This window comes from Nerophis lumbriciformis, linkage group LG29 (genome assembly GCF_033978685.3).
Source record: "Nerophis lumbriciformis linkage group LG29, RoL_Nlum_v2.1, whole genome shotgun sequence".
Classification (NCBI taxonomy): domain Eukaryota; kingdom Metazoa; phylum Chordata; class Actinopteri; order Syngnathiformes; family Syngnathidae; genus Nerophis; species Nerophis lumbriciformis.
In genome coordinates, this window is record NC_084576.2 from 21,326,829 (window position 1) to 21,347,855 (window position 21,027).

Genomic DNA, 21,027 nt, shown 5'->3' on the forward strand with positions numbered 1-21,027 from the left:
TTTCACCTCTAAGCCAGACATCTCAAGTTTTGCCAGCAGCTGGTTTGTTATGGCTTCTGACGTTTTGTTGCTGTCACTATAAAAATCCAACAGGACATGTTGGATGCCTTCATCAAAGTGAAAATACCTTACCACAATGGGAAAACACTTGTTTGTTCCTTTATTTGAGGCGTCGGTTGCTACGGAAAAGGGTAGGTTGTTTTCTTTTATGTAGTCGGTATGTTCCTGTACCGAATAGTGAGCGATGACGTTCTCGCACAATGCCTTGGCTTTTGTTCGGCCACAGGCCATCCCTTTAGCTGTGGGATAGTCACTGAAAATCTCCCGGTCCACTTTCATGCCGCAGTCTAAACTTCTGTAGGACTGGTGATGCTTTACAGCAGTGGTTCTCAACCCTTTTTTCAGTGATGTACCCCCTGTGAACATTTTTTTAATTCAAGTACCCCCTAATCAGAGCAAAGCATTTTTGGTTGAAAAAAAGAGATAAAGAAGTAAAATACAGCACTATGTCATCAGTTTCTGATTTATTAAATTGTGTAACAGTGCAAAATATTGCTCATTTGTAGTGGTCTTTCTTAAACTATTTGGAAAAAAATATGTAAAATAACTAAAAACTTGTTGAAAAATAAACAAGTGATTCAATTATAAATAAAGATTTCTACACATAGAAGTAATCATCAACTTAAAGTGCCCTCTTTGGGGATTGTAATAGAGATCCACCTGGATTCAGGAACTTAATTCTAAACATTTCTTCACAAAAAAAGAAATCTTTAACATCAATATTTATGGAACATGTCTACAAAAAATCTAGCTGTCAACACTGAATATTGCATTGTTGCATTTCTTTTCACAGTTCTTTTTGACAGACATTTTAGTGAGGGTCAAACCATCATGGCATGGGGGAAACTCTGGGTTTATGGTAATGAATGGAATAGCCTACTTAATTTGATGTTCAGTTTATGAACTTACATTACATTACATACCCCCAGGGTACCATTTGAGAACCACTGCTTTACAGCATGGTACACCTTGCACAGCTCCGCAGCAGTTATCTTGTCATCCAGGGGCGACGAAACTTCATGAAAAAATGTCCTCATTGAAGACTTACCTGCCGCATGTTTATTACTTTTATGTTTATCCGTACCCGCATGCCGTTCAATTGCAGCTTTCCCCTGACTACTTACGTCGACATCACATCGACAAAGTGTGCAGAAGCCATGGAATGAGTCTCGGCTGCTTTTCGTTATAAATTCGTGCTCTTTTATCCATTCAGAATTAAACGAGGTCTTGCGTTTTGGCATGATGCTAACTTTCTGTCAATGTTATGCCGCAGCAGCACATGGACCCTTGTTTCCTTTTTTTTTTTTTTTTTTCAATTATTTTTATTGAATTTTGCAGACAGTACAGTATGATGGATCATGGCAACAGCAAGTTGAGGTATCTGCACATTTTACAATATGTAACATAGTAAGCCCCACCCCTTACAATACCCACCCACTTTAATTCCCAAGGTAATTGTCACCTAGTGCCCACAACAAATATAGACACACATGAATATATGCAAACTTAGATTCAATCTAAAAAAATATATTAAAGATAAACAAAAGATAAATAAGGTAAATAAATAAATAAATACTACATAAGATGTGCAAAAAATAAATAAATAAATAAATAAAAATATAACATAAAAGTAAATAAACACAAGGAATGAGGGTCGGGGGGGGGGGGGGGGGGCCTTCAGCGGTCAGCTCTGTCTAAGTTGTGTTACTCGAATCGCTTGGGGTGATGTCAAGCTTGTCCCTAATAAGGTCTAGGAGGGGGCCCCAAGTTTTATGGAAAGATGACACAGATCCTTTCTGGGAGAACCGAAGCTTCTCTAACTGGAGACACCGCAAGACATCTTGTATCCAACTGTTATGGCTCGGCGGAGACGCAAGCTTCCATTTAAAAAGAATTGTACGCCTAGCCAGCAGAGTCGTTAACGCAATGACATGACGAGCGGTTGAAGGTAAACCGTCCACCTGGGGAACGCCAAAAAGGGCAGTCAGCGGGCTGGGTGTTATTGTCCTATCGAGGGCCTGCCCAACAGTGTCAAAAATAGCCGACCAAAAACTTGAGAGTTTTGGGCACGTCCAGAACATATGCAAATGCTTGTTTACTTTTTTAACCAATGATAAGCAGATTTGTATCCGACACAACTCTTAGCCAATCATTTGATACGTTACTGCGTTGGGGGCATTTTTTACGGTCTTTGATTGGCTATCGCGCTGCAGCCCAGCAAAGATGAAAAAACTCCGCTCTTCAAGCCTAGTGCCTCAAAAAGGAGGACAAATACGTGTCCGGCTTGAAGCTGCGCCGGACGCCGGACAGGGCATTAAAAATCCGGACTGTCCGGCCTAAATCCGGACACCTGGTCACCCTAGCTGTGATTGAGTTTAGAATCTGAAGTTGACTCAAACACGGGGCTGTGATTGCGTTTAGAATGAGGAAGTGACTAAAAGACAAGGCTGTGATTGCGTTTTGGAACCAGGAAGTGACTTGAACAGGGTATATATATATATACACTTTATTTATACAGTTCAACATTTACAAACAAACATGAACAGGTACAATTAAAACAAGTACAAAAACAGTACAATACAGCGCCAGGGGGTTGTTAGTTCATTAAAAGAATTATAGTAGAATGTAAAATATACATATGTAGTAATGTGTATAGTTATAGGCTCACACAAGTTCTGTAAATAGTTTACATTTGGAGCACAGCATCATAGTTTTCACAGCTTTTTGGTTGTTAGAGGTAGATAATGTTTTGTTTTTTTTTAAGTTAAAACTTTTTTTTAAAGGCACAAAAACAGGTTGAGTATTCAGAACCTTACATTTATGAATATAAAACTTAGCCAATGAGGTTGCAAAGGTGAAATTAATTTTCAAATTTGTTCTCATGCAGTGTAAATCCAAATAGCGCATCTTTAAGACAAAGCACACATTTGTCATGACTATTGTCCAGGATTACCTGCCATAGTGATCGAGTGCTTTCACAAGTCCAAAACTGGTGGTAAACAGTGTCTGGGTGCATGTTACATCAATGTCCTTCTTGGATCTAACCATCGCAGTCATGAATGATTTCGAAAGAGATCTCTGACTTTGTTGGTAAGTAAATACCTGTTCGGAAGAGACCACGTATTGACCCTTCACAACATTATTCCAGAGCACAATTACATAGGAGACAGTAACACAATCATTTTGGAATAAGCTGCAGATTATTCTGTTATTTTTCTGATCAAAAGGAGGGGTGTCAAGTGGATCGTTCACAATTGTTACAGCAGAAAGAGGACAAGAAGTACAACATGACACCTGTTGGAATGGCATCAAAGACAATGGCAAATTGTTTGGGAGTCACAGGTAAATTGTTCCTGGTAATTATTGAAACGCTGACTGAGGAAAAGTGATTTATTTTTGACACATATGCCTCTTTTGTTCCAAATGAAGTATCTTGTAGGTGAGAAAGTGTGCTTATAGCAGTGTTTTTCAACCTTTTTTGAGCCAAGGCACATTTTTTGCGTTGGAAAAATCCGGAGGCACACCGCCAGCAGAAATCATTAAAAAACGAAACTCGGTTGACAGTAAAAAGTCGTTGTCGCAATTGTTGGCTATGACTGCATCACTATAGCTCTTGTCTCAAAGTAGGTGTACTGTCACCACTTGTCACATCACACCGTGACTTATTTGGACTTTTTTTGCTGTTTTCCTGTGTGTAGTGGTTTAGTTTTTGTCTTGCACTCCTATTTTAGTGGCTTTTTCTCTTTTTTTGGTATTTTCCTGTTGCAGTTTCATGTCTTCCTTTGAGTGATATTTCCCGCATCTACTTTGCTTTAGCAATCAAGAATATTTCAGTTGTTTTTATCCTTAGTGTGGACATTGTTGATTGTCATGTCATGTTCGGATGTACATTGTGGACGCCATCTTTGCTCCACAGTAAGTCTTTGCTGTCGTCCAGCATTCTGTTTTTGTTTACTTTGGGGCACCCGCCCTTTGTTTATGTTTGGTTTAAGCAATTGACACCTTTTTACCTGCACGCTGCCTCCCGCTGTTTCCGACATCTACAAAGCAATTAGCTACCGGCTGCCACCTACTGATATGGAAGAGTATTACACGGTTACTCTGCCGAGCTCTAGACAGCACTGACACTCAACAACAACACATCATTTGCAGACTATAATCACTGGTTTGCAAAAAATATTTTTCCAAATAGGTGAAATTAGATCATCTCCCACGGCACACCAGACTGTATCTCACGGCACACTAGTGGTTGAAAAACACTGGCTTATAGAGAAGAGACCATGCCAGGAGGGTGTTTGTGGAAGTTTGAAAGAGAAACAGGAATCCTATCAATATTGTAGTTGTGCACTAACAACAATTTGAAGCCCTGGAGATTAGAGACGACACGATGAGAAATGAAGTTCCAAATTGGGGTAGGATCTTTCAAATAGTGTCTTATCCAATTAACCTTGAAGATGTTGTGTAGTGTAGTGAAATCGAGAAAATTTAGATCACCCTTACTGTAATGGTTCATTAGAACAGATTTGTTAATATAATGAATTTTCCAAATAAAGTCAACAAGTATTTTGTCAATAGTCTTACATATTTCTGGTTAACAACTCAAGAAATAGCTGCATACGTAAGCCTGGAGATACCTTCTGCTTTGGAGAGTAACGTTCTGCCCTTTAAGGATAAATATCTCTGCAGTCATTGGTTCAATCTTTTCTTGGTTTTTATCTACAATTGGAGTCAAGTTCAGGACTGATCTAGAACTCTTGATTTTTAGTAACAATTATTCCCAGGTAATTAATCTTCTCCTTAATTGGAATATTACATATAGACAGCATTTCACATCTGTTCACAGCCATTAGTTCACACTTATTCACATTTAAATGGAGACCAGAAGCCAAAGAAAATACACAAATCACATCAAAGGCTTTGTAGTAGTCCGAGAAAAGAAGGAAGCCTTCATCTGTGATTACCTCCGAGTAACCAGGAAGTGACTAAAACACTGGGCTGTGATTGGGTTTAGAACCAGGAAGTGACTGGAACAGGGCGGTGATTGGGTTTAGACCCAGGAAGTGACTGGAACAGAACTGTGATTGGGTTTAGACCCTGGAAGTGACTGGAACAGAACTGTGATTGGGTTTAGACCCTGGAAGTGACTGGAACAGGGTTGTGATTAGGTTTAGAACCAGGAAGTGACTGGAATAGGGTTGTGATTAGGTTTAGAACCAGGAAGTGAATAAAACCCGGTGCTGTGATTGGGTTTAGAACCAGGAAGTGACTGGAATAGGGTTGTGATTAGGTTTAGAACCAGGAAGTGACTAAAACACAGAACTGTGATTGGGTTTAGAACCGGAAAGTGACTAGAACACAGAACTGTGATTGGGTATAGAATCAGAAAGTTACTAAAACACAGAACTGTGATTGGGTTTAGAACCAGAAAGTGACTAAAACACGGAGCTGTGATTGAGTTTAAAATCAGAAATTGACTAAAACACAACTGTGATTGGGTTTTTGAACCAGACAGTGACTAAAACACAGAACTGGGATTGGTTTTAGAATCAGAAAGTGACTAAAACACAGAACTGGGATTGGGTTTAGAACCACAAAGTGACTAAAACACAGAACTGTGATTGGGTTTAGAATCAGAAAGTGACTAAAACACAACTGTGATTGGGTTTAGAACCAGGAAGTGACTAAAACAGAACTGTGATTGGGTTTAGAACCAGAAAGTGACTAAAACACAGCACTGTGATTGGGTTTAGAATCAGAAAGTGACTAAAACACAGAGCTGTGATTGAGTTTAAAATCAGAAAGTGACTAAAACACAACTGTGATTGGGTTTTAGAATCAGAAAGTGACTAAAACACAACTGTGATTGGGTTTTTGAACCAGACAGTGACTAAAACACAGAACTGGGATTGGGTTTAGAATCAGAAAGTGACTAAAAGACAGAACTGGGAGTGGGTTCAGAACCAGAAAGTGACTAAAACAGAACTCTGATTGGGTTTAGAACCAGAAAGTGACTAAAACACAGACCTGTGATTGGGTTTAGAACCAGAAAGTGACTAAAACACAGAACTGTGATTGGGTTTAGAACCAGAAAGTGACTAAAACACAGAACTGTGATTGGGATTAGAATCAGAAAGTGACTAAAACACAACTGTGATTGGGTTTAGAACCAGTACGTGACTAAAACACAACTGTGATTGAGTTTAGAACCAAGAAGTGACTGAAACACAACTGTGATTGGGTTTAGAACCAGAGCATGACTAAAACACAGAGCTGTGATTGAGTTTAGAACCAGGAAGTGATTGAAATCGTGAGCTATGATTGGGCGAGGCGCTGGTCCGCGAAATAAAAAAGTTGGATCTTGCAGGCGACGACGTCCTCACTGGCAAGAAACACAAACATATTCGTACAATATTACAAACTACAAAGTGTGCCCAGAAATGTACATTATTGAAAAAATATGAATATATTTAGTACTAGTCCTAGCCCAGGGGTGTGCAAAGTGTGGCCTGGGGAACATTTGTAGCACACCGTTAGTTTTTTCACTGGCTTAAATAGAGCAGAAAGTCACAAAATAAAGAGGAAATGTTGATATTAATAACTAATAACGATGCACAGTTTGGCTTTGAATAAGTACATAAAACATTTAACATCATATCACAGTTTAAACACCTGCTGTGGGTAATTGAAAAATAAAATAACAATCAAAACTTTAACAACAAACTGAAATGGTTTGAGTGTATGTTACTCACAAAATGCCGACATAATCAATAGTTATGGTGAACATTGTTGATGTTTGAAATACTGGATGTGTTAATGTACTCAAATGTTTTCCCACTTTTACAAATCCCTAGCTTCTGCCTTCGTTCTGCTAGAAGAGATACACACTAGGGCTGCACGGGTTCAATTAGTGCGATAAATACCCGCAAGATGCTGAAATTTTTGTTTGATTTTCTCCACCGTCACCGGCATTTGAGTGACAGACAAGTTCGCCAATCAGAATCGCTGAGCCTCGCGTTCGTTAGCCTGTGCATCGCTCTCAGTGCGTTCGTTTACCAGTAGAATTGACCGAACGCAGTGAGCCCTCTTTTCAGTCATTCACAATCTTTGTCTCGGTGGGCAGGAAGTACAGACTCGAAAATGAGGCGGAAGAAAATATGATTCCCAAGCCAAATGTCCCGTCGTGGTAATATTTCAGCTTCAAATCGGGTGGGCAATACGAGCCCATCAACACGGACGAACGAGCGAGAGAGAAAAAAGACCCAGTTTTTCTAACTGGGGGGGGGGGGAGTACTTTAAGATGTTCAATATTTAGTAAAATTTTTGCTTACAGAAATGAGTGCAATTTATTAGGGACCGAGTCCCTTTGGGACAGAGGACCCTATTGAATTTCTAGCGTTTTATTATTATACCGCCGCCTCTTTGAGCTGTAATTTGACCCCCTTAACATGCTTCAAAACTCACCAAATTGGACACACACATCAGGACTGGCAAAAATTGCGATCTAATCAAAAAACCAAAACTCAAAATTGCGCTCTAGCGCCCCCTAGGAAGAAAACACAGACAAAACTGCCTGGAACTCCCAGTAGGAATGTCGTAGAGACATGAAACAAAAACCTTTATGTAGGTCTCACTTAGACCTATATGTCATACACTGACAACCCCCAGCAAAAATCAACAGGAAGTTTGCAATTCCCCCTTCAAAACAAAAGTTGTGTAAAAACAGTCACCTTTTTTGAAACATTATCTCCTCTGAGCGGCTTTGTCGTGTCGGCTTCAAATTAGCACAGGAGAGAGATTGAACCCTTCTGATTAAAAGTTGATGAAAGAGTTTTAATTAATGCTCCGGTTTGGATTTTATGAGCCCTCAAAGTCGGTCCCGTCCATCGCTGCTTGCAGCTTTAATTTTTGTTTGTTTTGTTTATTTAGGACAACAAATGTCAAAGTTAGTCAAAAGTTTACACCCCTATAAATGTCACCTTGCGTTATTATTATATGTAATAATTACATTACATTATAAACACTGTAGTTTTTATTATTATCATTAGTAGTAATTTCTTCATTTTAAGACCATGACATAGACCAAGGCTGTCAAACTCATTTTCACCGAGGGGCCACATCGCAGTAATGGCTGCCCTCTGAGGGCCACATGTAGCAATATATATATATATATATATATATATATGATTTTCAATGATATTATTACACAAATTTTTTTTTTTACGTACGTGATGGATAATTTCTTTGAAATCATAAGCAGATATTTAGGTTTGTGGGGGTTTTTTTACCTTTTTTTTTTTTTTGGTAATATGTTTTTTTTGCACGAACAGATAACAATAAAGTTGAAAAGACACGACATTTTATGCAGTACTTGCAACTTTTCCGTCCCAAAAAAGAAAAGAGAAAAATAAAGTGCGGTATTTATATGTTCAGGCTCCCGGGGGCCTCATAAAGCGATGTGGCGGCCCCCGGGTCTCGAGGTTGACACCTGTGATGTAGACAAAGGCTGCAAAAAGCCATATATTTTTTTAAGTAAATTACTGCATATTGTTTAATATAGTAAGAATATTCTGATTGACGGTCTAAAAGTGACATGTCTTTTTTCACTCGTTGTTTTTTGCAGTTTTATGCATTTTTAGGTTGGAAATATAAACATTTTGGAGAGAAGAATTGTGCAGCCCTAACTCACACGCATATTCCATTTTCTCTAGTTTATTGGTGTCATGAAGTACCAGCCTGGAGGGAGAGTGTGTACTTTCAGTTTCGATCCCTGTCAAGGAAGAGCAATCTCGGTGGACAAAAGCACGAGAGACGGGGGACCATTTTAGAGATTGCTCCGGACTTTAAACGGCCGGTGCTTACCGTGAATTCCGCTTGTCAGAATAATTGTATCTAAGTTATCACAAAACTTTGTTTCAATGAGTTCCCCGGCGAGCAGACAAAAGCTGTCTTTAATCCTACCAAGCAGAAGGCTTGTAAAACTCCACTGTGTAGGATGGGAGATAACATGAAGGTGTTCTGTTTCTTTCATGTATTGCAATCAACAGAAATATTTTGTTTTGACCCAAGAACTACAAAGCGAAGAGGAAGCAGGACCTGACTCCCCTACAGGGACCTCTTCTTTGTTTTACGACCTTTTCTGTGAACTGTTTTAATCAAAGGCGATGGCTGTTTATGACCCCCGTCCCTTAGGAACAGCTGTTGCCATGTAATCAGGGAAAGTCCAAATAAAAGAAAAGGCGTACAATCTTTCGCCAAAGCGTGGTGAGACACTTACAAGGGTACAGTGTCCAGGCGTGTCTCCTCAATTGAGCCAAATTTAATTCTGTCTGTTTAATTCTTTGCTTCTTGTCTTATTTAATAGATGTCATCAGTGTTTAAACCTGACACCGCTACTTTTTTCCTAGATTTTGAACCCTGCAGCTTATAAGACGGAGCGGCTAATTTTTTATTTACTTTTTTTTTTTCCGCTAATGCCCATAATGTTTTGTGTTCAATAGTTTGCATTAAACCCAAGCAGAGGGCTGAAATTATGTTAGTCTTTGTGCTATGGCGCCATCTCTTGGACAAGTTCGCTCACAATGAACGTCCTGTTTTAACGCCTTAAACCAAAAGTGAGCGTCCATAGCGTTTCCACTCGTACGGAGCCTTCATTCGTCACTCCAAGCGACGTTTGTGAGTTTTACAATACAACTAAAACAATTCTTACTTACTAAACCGTCCCATGTGTGACGTCCGTTGGAGTGTTTTCATGCATATTAGCACGTGCTGTCATAATGTAATGAATCTAGCGTCGTTGGCATCAGCTAATATGCTAACACACTTACAAGTGTCTGTGTTAGTGTTATTAACTTGCAATGACATTATTTTTGTATTGTTTCAGTTTTACAAATTCATCCAGTAAATTCATCAAAACGTCACTGTGGAGTTACTGAGTCTGTTTAGCTGATTGGAGAGCTAGCTTGCGCAGCTGGCGGGTCCATGACGGCGACTTCTGTTTTGTTTGATCATCCGTTTTACTGCTGTGTCGCACACGATTAAGGCACGTAAATGAACATTTACGGAATATTTCAGTGTAAGTAACTCGTTTCACTACGTATATGTGGTTAGAGTGTCTGCCCTGAGATCGGTAGGTTGTGAGTAGAGATGTCCGATAATGGCTTTTTTGCCGATATTCCGATATTGTCCAACTCTTAATTACCGATTCCGATATCAACCGATACCGATATATAGTCGTGGAATTAACACATTATTATGCCTAATTTTGTTGTGATGCCCCGCTGGATGCATTAAACAATGTAACAAGGTTTTTCAAAATAAACCAACTCAAGTTATGGAAAAAAAATGCCAACATGGCACTGCCATATTTATTATTGAAGTCACAAAGTGTATTATTTTTTTTAACATGCCTCAAAACAGCAGCTTGGAATTTGGGACATGCGCTCCCTGAGAGAGCATGAGGAGGTTGAGGTGGGCGGGGCTGAGGTGGGGGGGGGTGGGGGGGGGGGTTAGCGGGGGGTGTATATTGTAGCGTCCCGGAAGAGTTAGTGCTGCAAGGGGTTCTGGGTATTTGTTCTGTTGTGTTTATGTTGTGTTACGGTGCGGATGTTCTCTCGAAATGTGTTTGTCATTCTTGTTTGGTGTAAGTTCACAGTATGGCGCATATTTGTAACAGTGTTAAAGTTGTTTATACGGTCACCCTCAGTGTGACCTGTATGGCTGTTGACCAAGTATGCTTGCATTCACTTGTGTGTGTGAAAAGCCGTAGATATTATGTGACTGGTCTGGCACGCAAAGGCAGTGCCTTTAAGGTTAATTGGCGCTCTGTACTTCTCCCTATGTCCGTGTACACAACGGCGTTTTAAAAAGTCATACATTTTATTTTTTGAAACCGATACCGATAATTTCTGATATTACATTTTAAAGCATTTATCGGCCGATATTATCGGACATCTCTAGTTGTGAGTTCAAACCCCGGCCGAGTCATACCAAAGACTATAAAAATGGGACCCATTACCTCCCTGCTTGGCACTCAGTATCAAGGGTTGAAGTTGGGGGTTAAATCACCCAAAATGATTCCCGGGCACGGCCACCACTACTGCTCACTGCTCCGTTCACCTCCCGGGGGGTGATCAAGGGTGATGGGTCAAATGCAGAGAATAATTTCGCCACACCTAGTGTGTGTGTGACAATCATTGGTACTTTAACTTCAACTTTAACTTTAAGTATATATCCGCGACTTATAGTCAGGTGCGGCTTAGTCAGGTGTGGCTTATATATGGATAAAAATTCTTCTTCTAAAATTTAGTCCGGAAAAGTCTATTAAACCGCCCATCGTTTTAGACGGCCTTACAACAAAGGGTGGACTCGCTCCTTCCTAAAAGGGTCGGAGCCCTATTACTAACCTGGTTGTGTGTGTTGCGGTTCCGGACCCGTTCTTTTCCAGTACCTCCAAGGAGGACGCTGTCTGCTCGCTCGTCGTTTAACAGCAGGAAGAAATGCGCCTTCATCATCATCATCATCATCATCGGAGGACGGTAGTGTCACCTCCGTGTCCGCCTGCATCACATCTCCATCATGACCCCGGGTGCTGTCACACTTTATCCTTCCTTCCGGGCCCTTGTGTGCAGAACCGGTGCTGCAGAGCTCCAGGACCAATGTGCTGTAGCGGCAGGCCGTGATTGGCCGGACCAGAGCGGGCGGAAGCAAACACACGCAGGTGTTCCACATCTGCACCTGGACCAGGCTTTGGACCTCACCTGGAAGTAAGTGACCTCCACACTCCCTCACAGACGTCACTCTTCCAGGGCCGTATCTGCGCAGGTGGGCTTCCCAGGGCGACAGGACGACGTCCCCACAGCGTAGGGAGGGTAGGCTTGTCCCACAGTGTTTGATCATGTCTGCGGTGCACACCAGCTGTTGTTCAGCGCCCAAGATGGCACTTCCTGTACAGTCGAACTCCACCGCCCAAACTCCTGCGAGGCCCTGATTGGACAGAAAGGTGTGGACTTACTGTATGCAAGCACAAAATGGGTGTCCAAAGTGCATCCCGCTCATTTTTTACCAATCGTTAGCGTTCTGATACTACTAGCATGCTAGCTTTTTGGATAAATTTGCACCTCAGCGTCAAATATTTTGTCACTTGACGAATGATAGCTGTTAGCATATGCCAGCTTTTTTTTTTTTTTTTTTTTTTTTTAGCTTATTTTACAGGTACACGCCTCAGTCACATTTTGGTAAATGAGCATTTGAAAAAAAAATTTAGCACAGTATTTTGGGACTTGACACATGTTACAGTTAGCATTTTAGTGTGCCAACATTAGCATGCTAGTTTTTTGTAGCTAATTTTGCATATATATATATATATATATATATATATATATATATATATATATATATATATATATATATATATATATATATATATATATAAATAAGACGCTGAGGTATATACACCTGCAAAATTAGCTACAAAAAACTAGCATGCTAATGTTGGCACACTAAAATGCTAACTAACATGTGTCAAGTCCCAAAATACTAAAAATCTTTTTACCAAAATATGACTGAGGCGTGTACCTGTAAAATAAGCTAAAAAAAAAAAGCTAGCATACTAACGTTAGCACGCTAACAGACATCATTCTTCAAGTGACAAAATATATATATATATACTGTATATATATATATATATATAAATGATAAATGGGTTGTACTTGTATAGCGCTTTTCTACCTTCAAGGTACTCAAAGCGCTTTGACACTACTTCCACATTTACCCATTCACACACACATTCACACACTGATGGAGGGAGCTGCCATGCAAGGCGCTAACCAGCACCCATCAGGAGCAAGGGTGAAGTGTCTTGCTCAGGACACAACGGACATGACGAGGTTGGTACTAGGTGGGGATTGAACCAGGGACCCTCGGGTCGCGCACGGCCACTCTTCCACTGCGCCACGCCGTCCCTATATATATATATATATACATACATACAGTATATATATATATATATATATATACATACATACAGTATATATATATATATATATATATATATATATATATATACATACAGTATATATATATATATATATATATTAACGTTAGCACGCTAACAGATATCATTCCTCAAGTGACAAAATTATATATATATATATATATATATATATATATATATATATATATATATATATATATATATATATATATATATATATATATAATTTTGTCACTTGAGGAATGATATCTGTTAGCGTGCTAACGTTAATAAATATATATATATATATATATATATACTGTATGTATATATATATATATATATATACAGTTATTATATATATATATATATATATATATATATATATAATTTTGTCACTTGAGGAATGATATCTGTTAGCGTGCTAACGTTAATATATATATATATATATATATTAATATATATATATATATATAGTCACTTGAGGAATGATATCTGTTAGCGTGCTAACATTGGCATGCTAATTTTTTTGTAGCTAATTTTGCAGGTATATACCTCAGCGTCTTATTTATTTATATATTTATATATATATAGATATATATATATATAGATATAGATATATATATATAATTCTGTCACTTGAGGAATGATTTCTGTTAGCGTGCTAACGTTAATATATATATATATATATATATATATATATATATATATATATATATATATATATATATATATATATATATAATATATACATATTTTGTCACTTGAAGAATGATATCTGTTAGTGTGCTAACGTTAGTATGCTAGCTTTTTTTTTTTTTTAGCTTATTTTGCAGGTACACGCCTCAGTCATATTTTTCTAAAAGCATTTTAAACCTTTTTTTTTTTAGCAACACTTCAGAGTAGCACAGTATTTTGGGACTTGACACATGTTACAGTTAGCATTTTAGCCTGCTAGTTTTTTTGTAGCTAATTTTGCAAGTATACACCTCAGCGTCAAATATTTTGTCACATGAGGAATGATATGTTAGCGTTCTAACATTAGTATGCTCGCTTTTTATTTTATTTTTTAGCTTATTTTACAGGTAGACGCCTCAGACATATTTTGCTAAATGAGCATTTTAAACAAAAATATGTTTAGCGACACATCAGAGTAACAGTATTTTGGGACTTGACACATGTTACAGTTAGCATTTTAGCATGCCAACATTCATTTTTTTGTAGCTAATTTTGCAGGTATAGACTTTTTTGTTACTTGACGAATGATACACATGTTAGCATGCTAACATTAGCATGCTAGCTTTTTAAACTTATTTTGGAGGTATACACCTCAATCATATTTTGGTACTTTATACATGTTAATGTTGGCATGCTAGCATTTTAAACTCATTTTGGAGGTATACACATCAATCATATTTTGGTACTTTATGCATGTTAACGTTAGCAGGCTAGCATTTTGAACACATTTTTCAAGTACACCCCTCAGAGTAATAATTTTGTACTGGACAGATGTTAGTTAGCATTTTAGCGTGTAACGTTAGCATGCAAGTTTTTTTACTGTATATTCTGTATAGTCACCACAATAAAACTGCAAAGGATGAAATATATTTCCTGCCACTGGATGGTGCCAGTTGACACAAGATGGTAAATGGGTTATACTTGTACAGCGCTTTTCTACCTTCAAGGTACTCAAAGCACTTTGACAGTATTTCCACATTCACCCATTCACACACACATTCACACACTGATGGCGGGAGCTGCCATGCAAGGCGCTAACCAGCAGCCATCAGGAGCAAGGGGTGAAGTGTCTTGCCCAAGGACACAACGGACGTGACTAGGATGGTAGAAGGTGGGGATTGAACCCCAGTAACTAGCAACCCTCCGATTGCTGGCATGGCCACTCTACCAACTTTGCCACGCCATCCCAAGATGAGAGAAAGAGTTATTTCTGGTCACGCACGTTCACCTGCACTCGCTGAATGACAGTAGCAAGGTAATAAAAAGCATCCACGTCCTTCCTGGCCAGCACCCGACACCCTGGGAAGAACTCGGACGTGGACAAGGTCGCAGCCGGAAGCACGCAGGAAGTGCAAGGACGGAGAAGGTGACGCCTGCAGGAAAACAGGAAGTCAACAAGGCGCTGAGGTTTGTTGTGCTTCTCATTCTGCAAGTGACTATTTGTTTATTGAATGTTGACAGCGCAGGATGATGTTGTTAGGGAGCAGGAGGCGGTTGCCATGGAGACCCACCTGAACGGAGGCGAGGTCATGTTGCTCCATGCTGGGAGATGGTCAGAGATAGAACAGCAAGACCGGGCGGGACAGGTATTGTCCGCACTGTGCAGCGGGACTGGCTGAACTCAACACAAACATATTTTAGTCTGGACACTTTTTTTTCCCAACGCTTAAATCTCAAGATCAACTTCAGATCTATCGGTCGGTATAAAGTTGTATTTATTTTACGATTTATAACAAGAATACGCTGTTTTGTTTTGTTTTACTGCAAAAACACAAAATATGCAACATTTTCCATCTAAACCATTTCAAAGGGGTATATTTGTGGAGTATAAATAGACCAATAATTCATAACATTGATTTTGATTCATTATTAGTTTTTGAGACATGACAGTTTAAACAAAAAAAATAAATCCCATTAAAATTATCAAGGATCCAAAAGGGATCCACTCATAAATGTGTTAATAATTCACACATCAGTTTAATTTTTTTTACTTTCAACACTACTTCAGATCTATCCGTCGATTATAAGTTTTTTTAAATTATTTTTTAATGTTTTTTTGTGTTTGCTTTATGCCACAGAAAACTTGGGTTTTTGGTCAAGTTTGGTCCCAGGGACCCAAAAGGGTCTGTCAAATAAAAAAATAAAATAAAAAAAGTCATTATATATATCTTTTTTTCAATGCTTAAATCTCAAGATCAACTTCAGATCTATCGGTCGGTATAAAGTTGTATTTATTTTACGATTTATAACAAGAATACGCTGTTTTGTTTTGTTTTACTGCAAAAACACAAAATATGCAACATTTTCCATCTAAACCATTTCAAAGGGGTATATTTGTGGAGTATAAATAGACCAATAATTCATAACATTGATTTTGATTCATTATTAGTTTTTGAGACATCAATCAATCAATCAATCAATGTTTATTTATATAGCCCTAAATCACAAGTGTCTCAAAGGGCTGCACAAGCCACAACGACATCCTCGGTATAGCCCACATAAGGGCAAGGAAAAACTCACCCCAGTGGGACGTCGATGTGAATGACTATGAGAAACCTTGGAGAGGACCGCATATGTGGGTAACCCCCCCCCCCCCCCTCTAGGGAGACCGAATGCAATGGATGTCGAGTGGGTCTAACATAATATTGTGAGAGTCCAGTCCATAGTGGATCCAGCATAACAGTAAGAGTCCAGTCCACAGTGGGGTCAGCAGGAAACCATCCCGAGACATGACAGTTTAAACAAAAAAAATAAATCCCATTAAAATTATCAAGGATCCAAAAGGGATCCACTCATAAATGTGTTAATAATTCACACATCAGTTTAATTTTTTTTAACTTTCAACACTACTTCAGATCTATCCGTCGATTATACGTTTTTTAAAAAAAAATTTTAATGTTTTTTTGTGTTTGCTTTATGCCACAGAAAACTTGGGTTTTTGGTCAAGTTTGGTCCCAGGGACCCAAAAGGGTCTGTCAAATAAAAAAAATAAAAATAAAAAGTCATTATATATATATCTTTTTTTCAATGCTTAAATCTCTCGATCAACTTCAGATCTATCTTTCGGCATCTAATTGTATTTATTTTATGTTTTATAGCCTTTATGTCAAAGAAAAAACTTTTGTTTTTTACTGGAAAAACACAAAATATGCAACGTTTTCCATCAAAACCATTTCAAAGTGGAATATTTGAAGTATAAATAGACCAATAATTGATAACATTGATTTTGATTAATTACTATTTTTGACATTTAAAACAAAAAAAAATCCCATTAAAATTCTTATGGATCCACTCATTGAAGTGTTAAAAATAAGTCACACATCATTTATATTTGATTTTTAACTTTCCATGTTTAAGTTCAGATCTTATAAGTTTTTATAATTTTTTATGTTTTTTTTGTGTTTGCTTTATGCCCTTTTTGCCAAAGAAAACTTCGGTTGTTGGTCAAATTTAGTCCTACACACCCAAAAGGGTCTGTCAATTTAAAAAAATAAAACAAGTCATATATTATTTATTTTCAACACTTAAATCTCTAAATAAACTTCAGATCTATCTGTCAGTATAACGTTGTATTTATTTTATGTTTTATAGTCTTTATGTCAAAGAAAACCCATTTTTTTTACTGCAAAAACAAACAAAATATGCAACATTTTCCATCAAAACCAATTCAAAGTGGAATATTTGTGAAATATAAATAGATCAATAATTCATAACATTTATTTTGTCATTATTATTTTTTGAGGCATGACTGTTAAAAAAGAAATTTTAAAATTATAATGGATCCAAAAGGGTGCCACTTATAAAAGTGTTATATAACCCATCTTGCTGGGTTAAATTAACCCAGCATTGGTTCCTCCTACCTTCAAAAACATGCACCTGGGGATAGGTTGATTGGCAACACTAAAATTGGCCGTAGTGTGTGAATGTGAGTGTGAATGTTGTCTGTCTATCTGTGTTGGCCCTGTGATGAGGTGGCGACTTGTCCAGGGTGTAGCCCGCCTTCCACCCGAATGCAGCTGAGATAGGCTCCAGCAGCCCCCGCGACCCCGAAAGGGACAAGCGGTAGAAAATGGATGGGTGGTTTGGTCCAGTAGTTACCCAGCAGCTGGGTAGAAAACTACCCAAATTGGGTAGTTTTTAACCTAGCGGTTTTACACGTATTCAGAATATGTAGCGAATTTCCCTCCCGGTACGTTTTAAAATTGAGGGACAGGAAGTGTCTAATCGGTTAACGAACGCAGCTTTCGGCTAGCAAAAGTGCCAAGGAGAATACATTGTTCATGTTTTAATTGTTTTACTATTTAATTAATTTATTTAATGATTACATAATTTAATTATTTTATGTTTTAATTATTTCGCAATTTTATTATTTCACGTTTTAGTTATTTCACTATTTAATGACTTGATTAATTATTTAATTACATTTTTTCATGTTTTAAATATTTCAACATTTAATTACTTATTTATTACGACATATAATTATTTCATATTTTAATTATTTCACTATTTATTTAAATATTACATAATTTAATTATTTCATGTTTTAATTATTTCACTATTTAATTACTTATTTAATTGTTACATAATTTAATTATTTCATGTTTTAATTATTTCACTATTTAATTATTACATAATTTAATTATTTTATGTTTTATTTCGCAATTTTATTATTTTACGTTTTAGTTATTTCACTAATTAATGACTTGATTCATTATTTTATTTAATTATTTCATGTTTTAAATATTTTACAATTTAATTACTTATTTATTACAACATAATTATTTCATGTTTTAATAATTTCACTATTTAATTATTGTATGTTTAAATTATTTCGCAATTTTGTTATTTCACGTTTTAGTTATTTCGCTATTTAATTACTTGATTACTTATTTAAATTAATTATTTCATGTTTTAAATATTTCAACATTTAATTAGTTATTTATTACAACAGGTAATGATTTCATGTTTTAATTAGTTCACTATTTATTAAATTATTACATAATTTAATTATTTAATGTTTTAATTATTTCACTATTTAATTATTACATAATTTAATTATTTCATGTTTTAATTATTTTACTATTTAATTACTTATTTAATTATTACATCATTAAATTATTTCATGTTTTATAATTTCAACATTTATTTATTTCCGGTATTCAATATGTCACTATTTAATTACTCATGTAATTATTATTTTCTTGAACCTGTGGGGAGCTGCATTTAAATCTATTCTAATAATAATTCAATTTATTTACAAGCACTTTTCTACAAACTCAAATAAACAACAAGCAATGAAAGTAAATATACCGGAATACAAAAAAAAAAGCAATAAATACACTGATATAAAAAAAACATTTTCTTTCGTTTGTGAACACTTGGGCCTTCCTGGTGAAACAAACATTGATTATGAACATTATTCGTTTTTATTTTAGTTTTTGTGTTTCATTCTGGTCCTCAGCAACAGACCGGAAGTTAAAGTGCTGAAAATGGAAAAGCGTACCTGGTCCAGCCCACCACTGTGGTCCACAGGAATCACATAGCAGCGCCCCTTTGTGGCGTCGGTCAGCGCGTGCAGGTAGTCTCTCGTGCCGGCGTCCGGTTGCCGTCCCGCGTCCAGCAGGTAGAAGACGTTGACGGGCCTCCCGCACGCTAAGCGGGGCAGCGCCCTCAGCACGGCCGCTGCCTGCTCCGGCATGGCGGCGCTCAGCATCTGGACCGCCTGGCACGACGGGTCCGCCAGGGCCAGAGTCACGGCAGACAGGAAGTCCTTCCCCGGGCCGCAGGTGATAGAGCGAATCCAGCACAGGGCCGTGTACACGCTGTGGGCGGTGCAGGGGCGCATGCGGGGCGACCAGCAGCTTACCTGTTACAAAGGGGGGAACACTGTCAGACCCCGCCCCCTGCGGAACACTCCGGAACATCACCTTCATCCTCACCTGGCCTGAGAAGGACAGGATGTTGAAGAGCGAGTCTCTGTGGGACGCCTTGCTCACCAGAGTCTGGACCAGAAGCTCCTTGACAGACTCCAGAGCAGCGCTCATGTCCGCCGATCGATCCAACACAAAGGTGGTGTTGGAGCCCGGCTGACCCAAGACCAGTGGAACCAGTGAAGCGAGTGTCGACGGCCCGGACGCCATTCCGGACCGCGGTGGAGCCCACTCGTCCTGGCTGGCTGGGGTTGTCATGCCAACAACACCAGTGCCTAAAATAAATTATTGTCATTTACGAACCAGATCACATTTTTATGGGGGTTCTTTTTTTTTTTTTATTGCCAGAACTTTTTTTTTTTTCACGGAATTTTTTTGCGTCTGAATTTTGTAAAAAAAATTACTTCAAATTATGCTGACAAAATTTAATTTGTTAAAATACAGTGTTTTAAAATTCAGTGCAGGAATATTTGTTGCTTCAAGATTCAACAAGCAACGAATATTTCTTAATGTTTCTGCCTTGAATTTTTTTACACAATTTTTTTTTGCACTGAATTATTTTACACTGAAGTTTTCTTTGCACTGATTTTTTTACACTGAATTTATTTTTGCACTGATTTTTTTTACACCAAATTTATTTTTGCACTGAATTATTTTACACTGAACTTTTTTTGCACTGAATTATTTAACGCTGAATATATTTTTGCACTGATTTTTTACACTGAATTTTTCTGCACCAAATTATTTAATCCTACATCTTTAAAAACACATATTTTGCTCATGCTTTTTATTCAATAAAAATGTAAGTGTTTAAAAGTTCATTTTGTAAAATTACTGTTTTAAAATTCAGTGTGAAAAAAAATCAAGTGTAAGAAAATTATGTGCAGAAAAATTTAGTGCAAAAATATTTGTTGCTTCCAGATTCAACAAGGAACAAATATTTCTTAATGTTTCTGCCCTGAATTTTTTTTACACTGAATTATTTTACACTGAACGTTTCTTTGTACTGAATTTTTATTACTGATTTTTTACAGTGAATTTTGCTGCACCAAATTATTTTACCCTAAATTCTCCCAAGCACACTGAATTTATTTTGCACAAATTTTTTTTTACACTGAATTAATTTTTACACTGAATTTTTCTGCACCAAATTATTTTACCCTAAATTTTTAAACACACAAATTTTGCTCACGCTTTTTATTCAATAAAATAAAGATTTAGTGCAAAAATATTTGTTGCTTCGAGATTCATCGAATTTTTTGCACTAAATCATTTTACACTGAATGTTTCTTTGTACTGAATGTTTTACTTATTTTACACTGAATTTAT

At 37.4% G+C, this 21,027-nt stretch overlaps 1 protein-coding gene across 2 annotated transcripts in view; it reads right to left on the reverse strand.

The window, feature by feature from the left end:
- Positions 1-1,322: 1,322 nt before the first annotated feature.
- lg29h11orf16 (linkage group 29 C11orf16 homolog) overlaps positions 1,323-21,027 on the reverse strand; it is a 28,552-nt gene continuing 8,847 nt past the window's right edge. The window contains exons 3-8 of one of the 2 annotated variants that reach the window (XM_061924778.1): positions 19,708-19,973; positions 19,272-19,634; positions 15,280-15,383; positions 14,997-15,141; positions 11,463-12,042; positions 1,323-6,439 (exon numbers count right to left, since the gene is read on the reverse strand). In XM_061924778.1, the coding sequence (XP_061780762.1) occupies positions 6,318-6,439; positions 11,463-12,042; positions 14,997-15,141; positions 15,280-15,383; positions 19,272-19,634; positions 19,708-19,956 (1,563 nt within the window). In that variant the 5' untranslated portion in view covers positions 19,957-19,973 and the 3' untranslated portion in view covers positions 1,323-6,317. Of the gene's footprint in view, positions 6,440-11,462; positions 12,043-14,996; positions 15,142-15,279; positions 15,384-19,271; positions 19,635-19,707; positions 20,565-21,027 lie in introns of those variants that run through there. The other variant, XM_061924779.1, reaches the window with a different exon arrangement.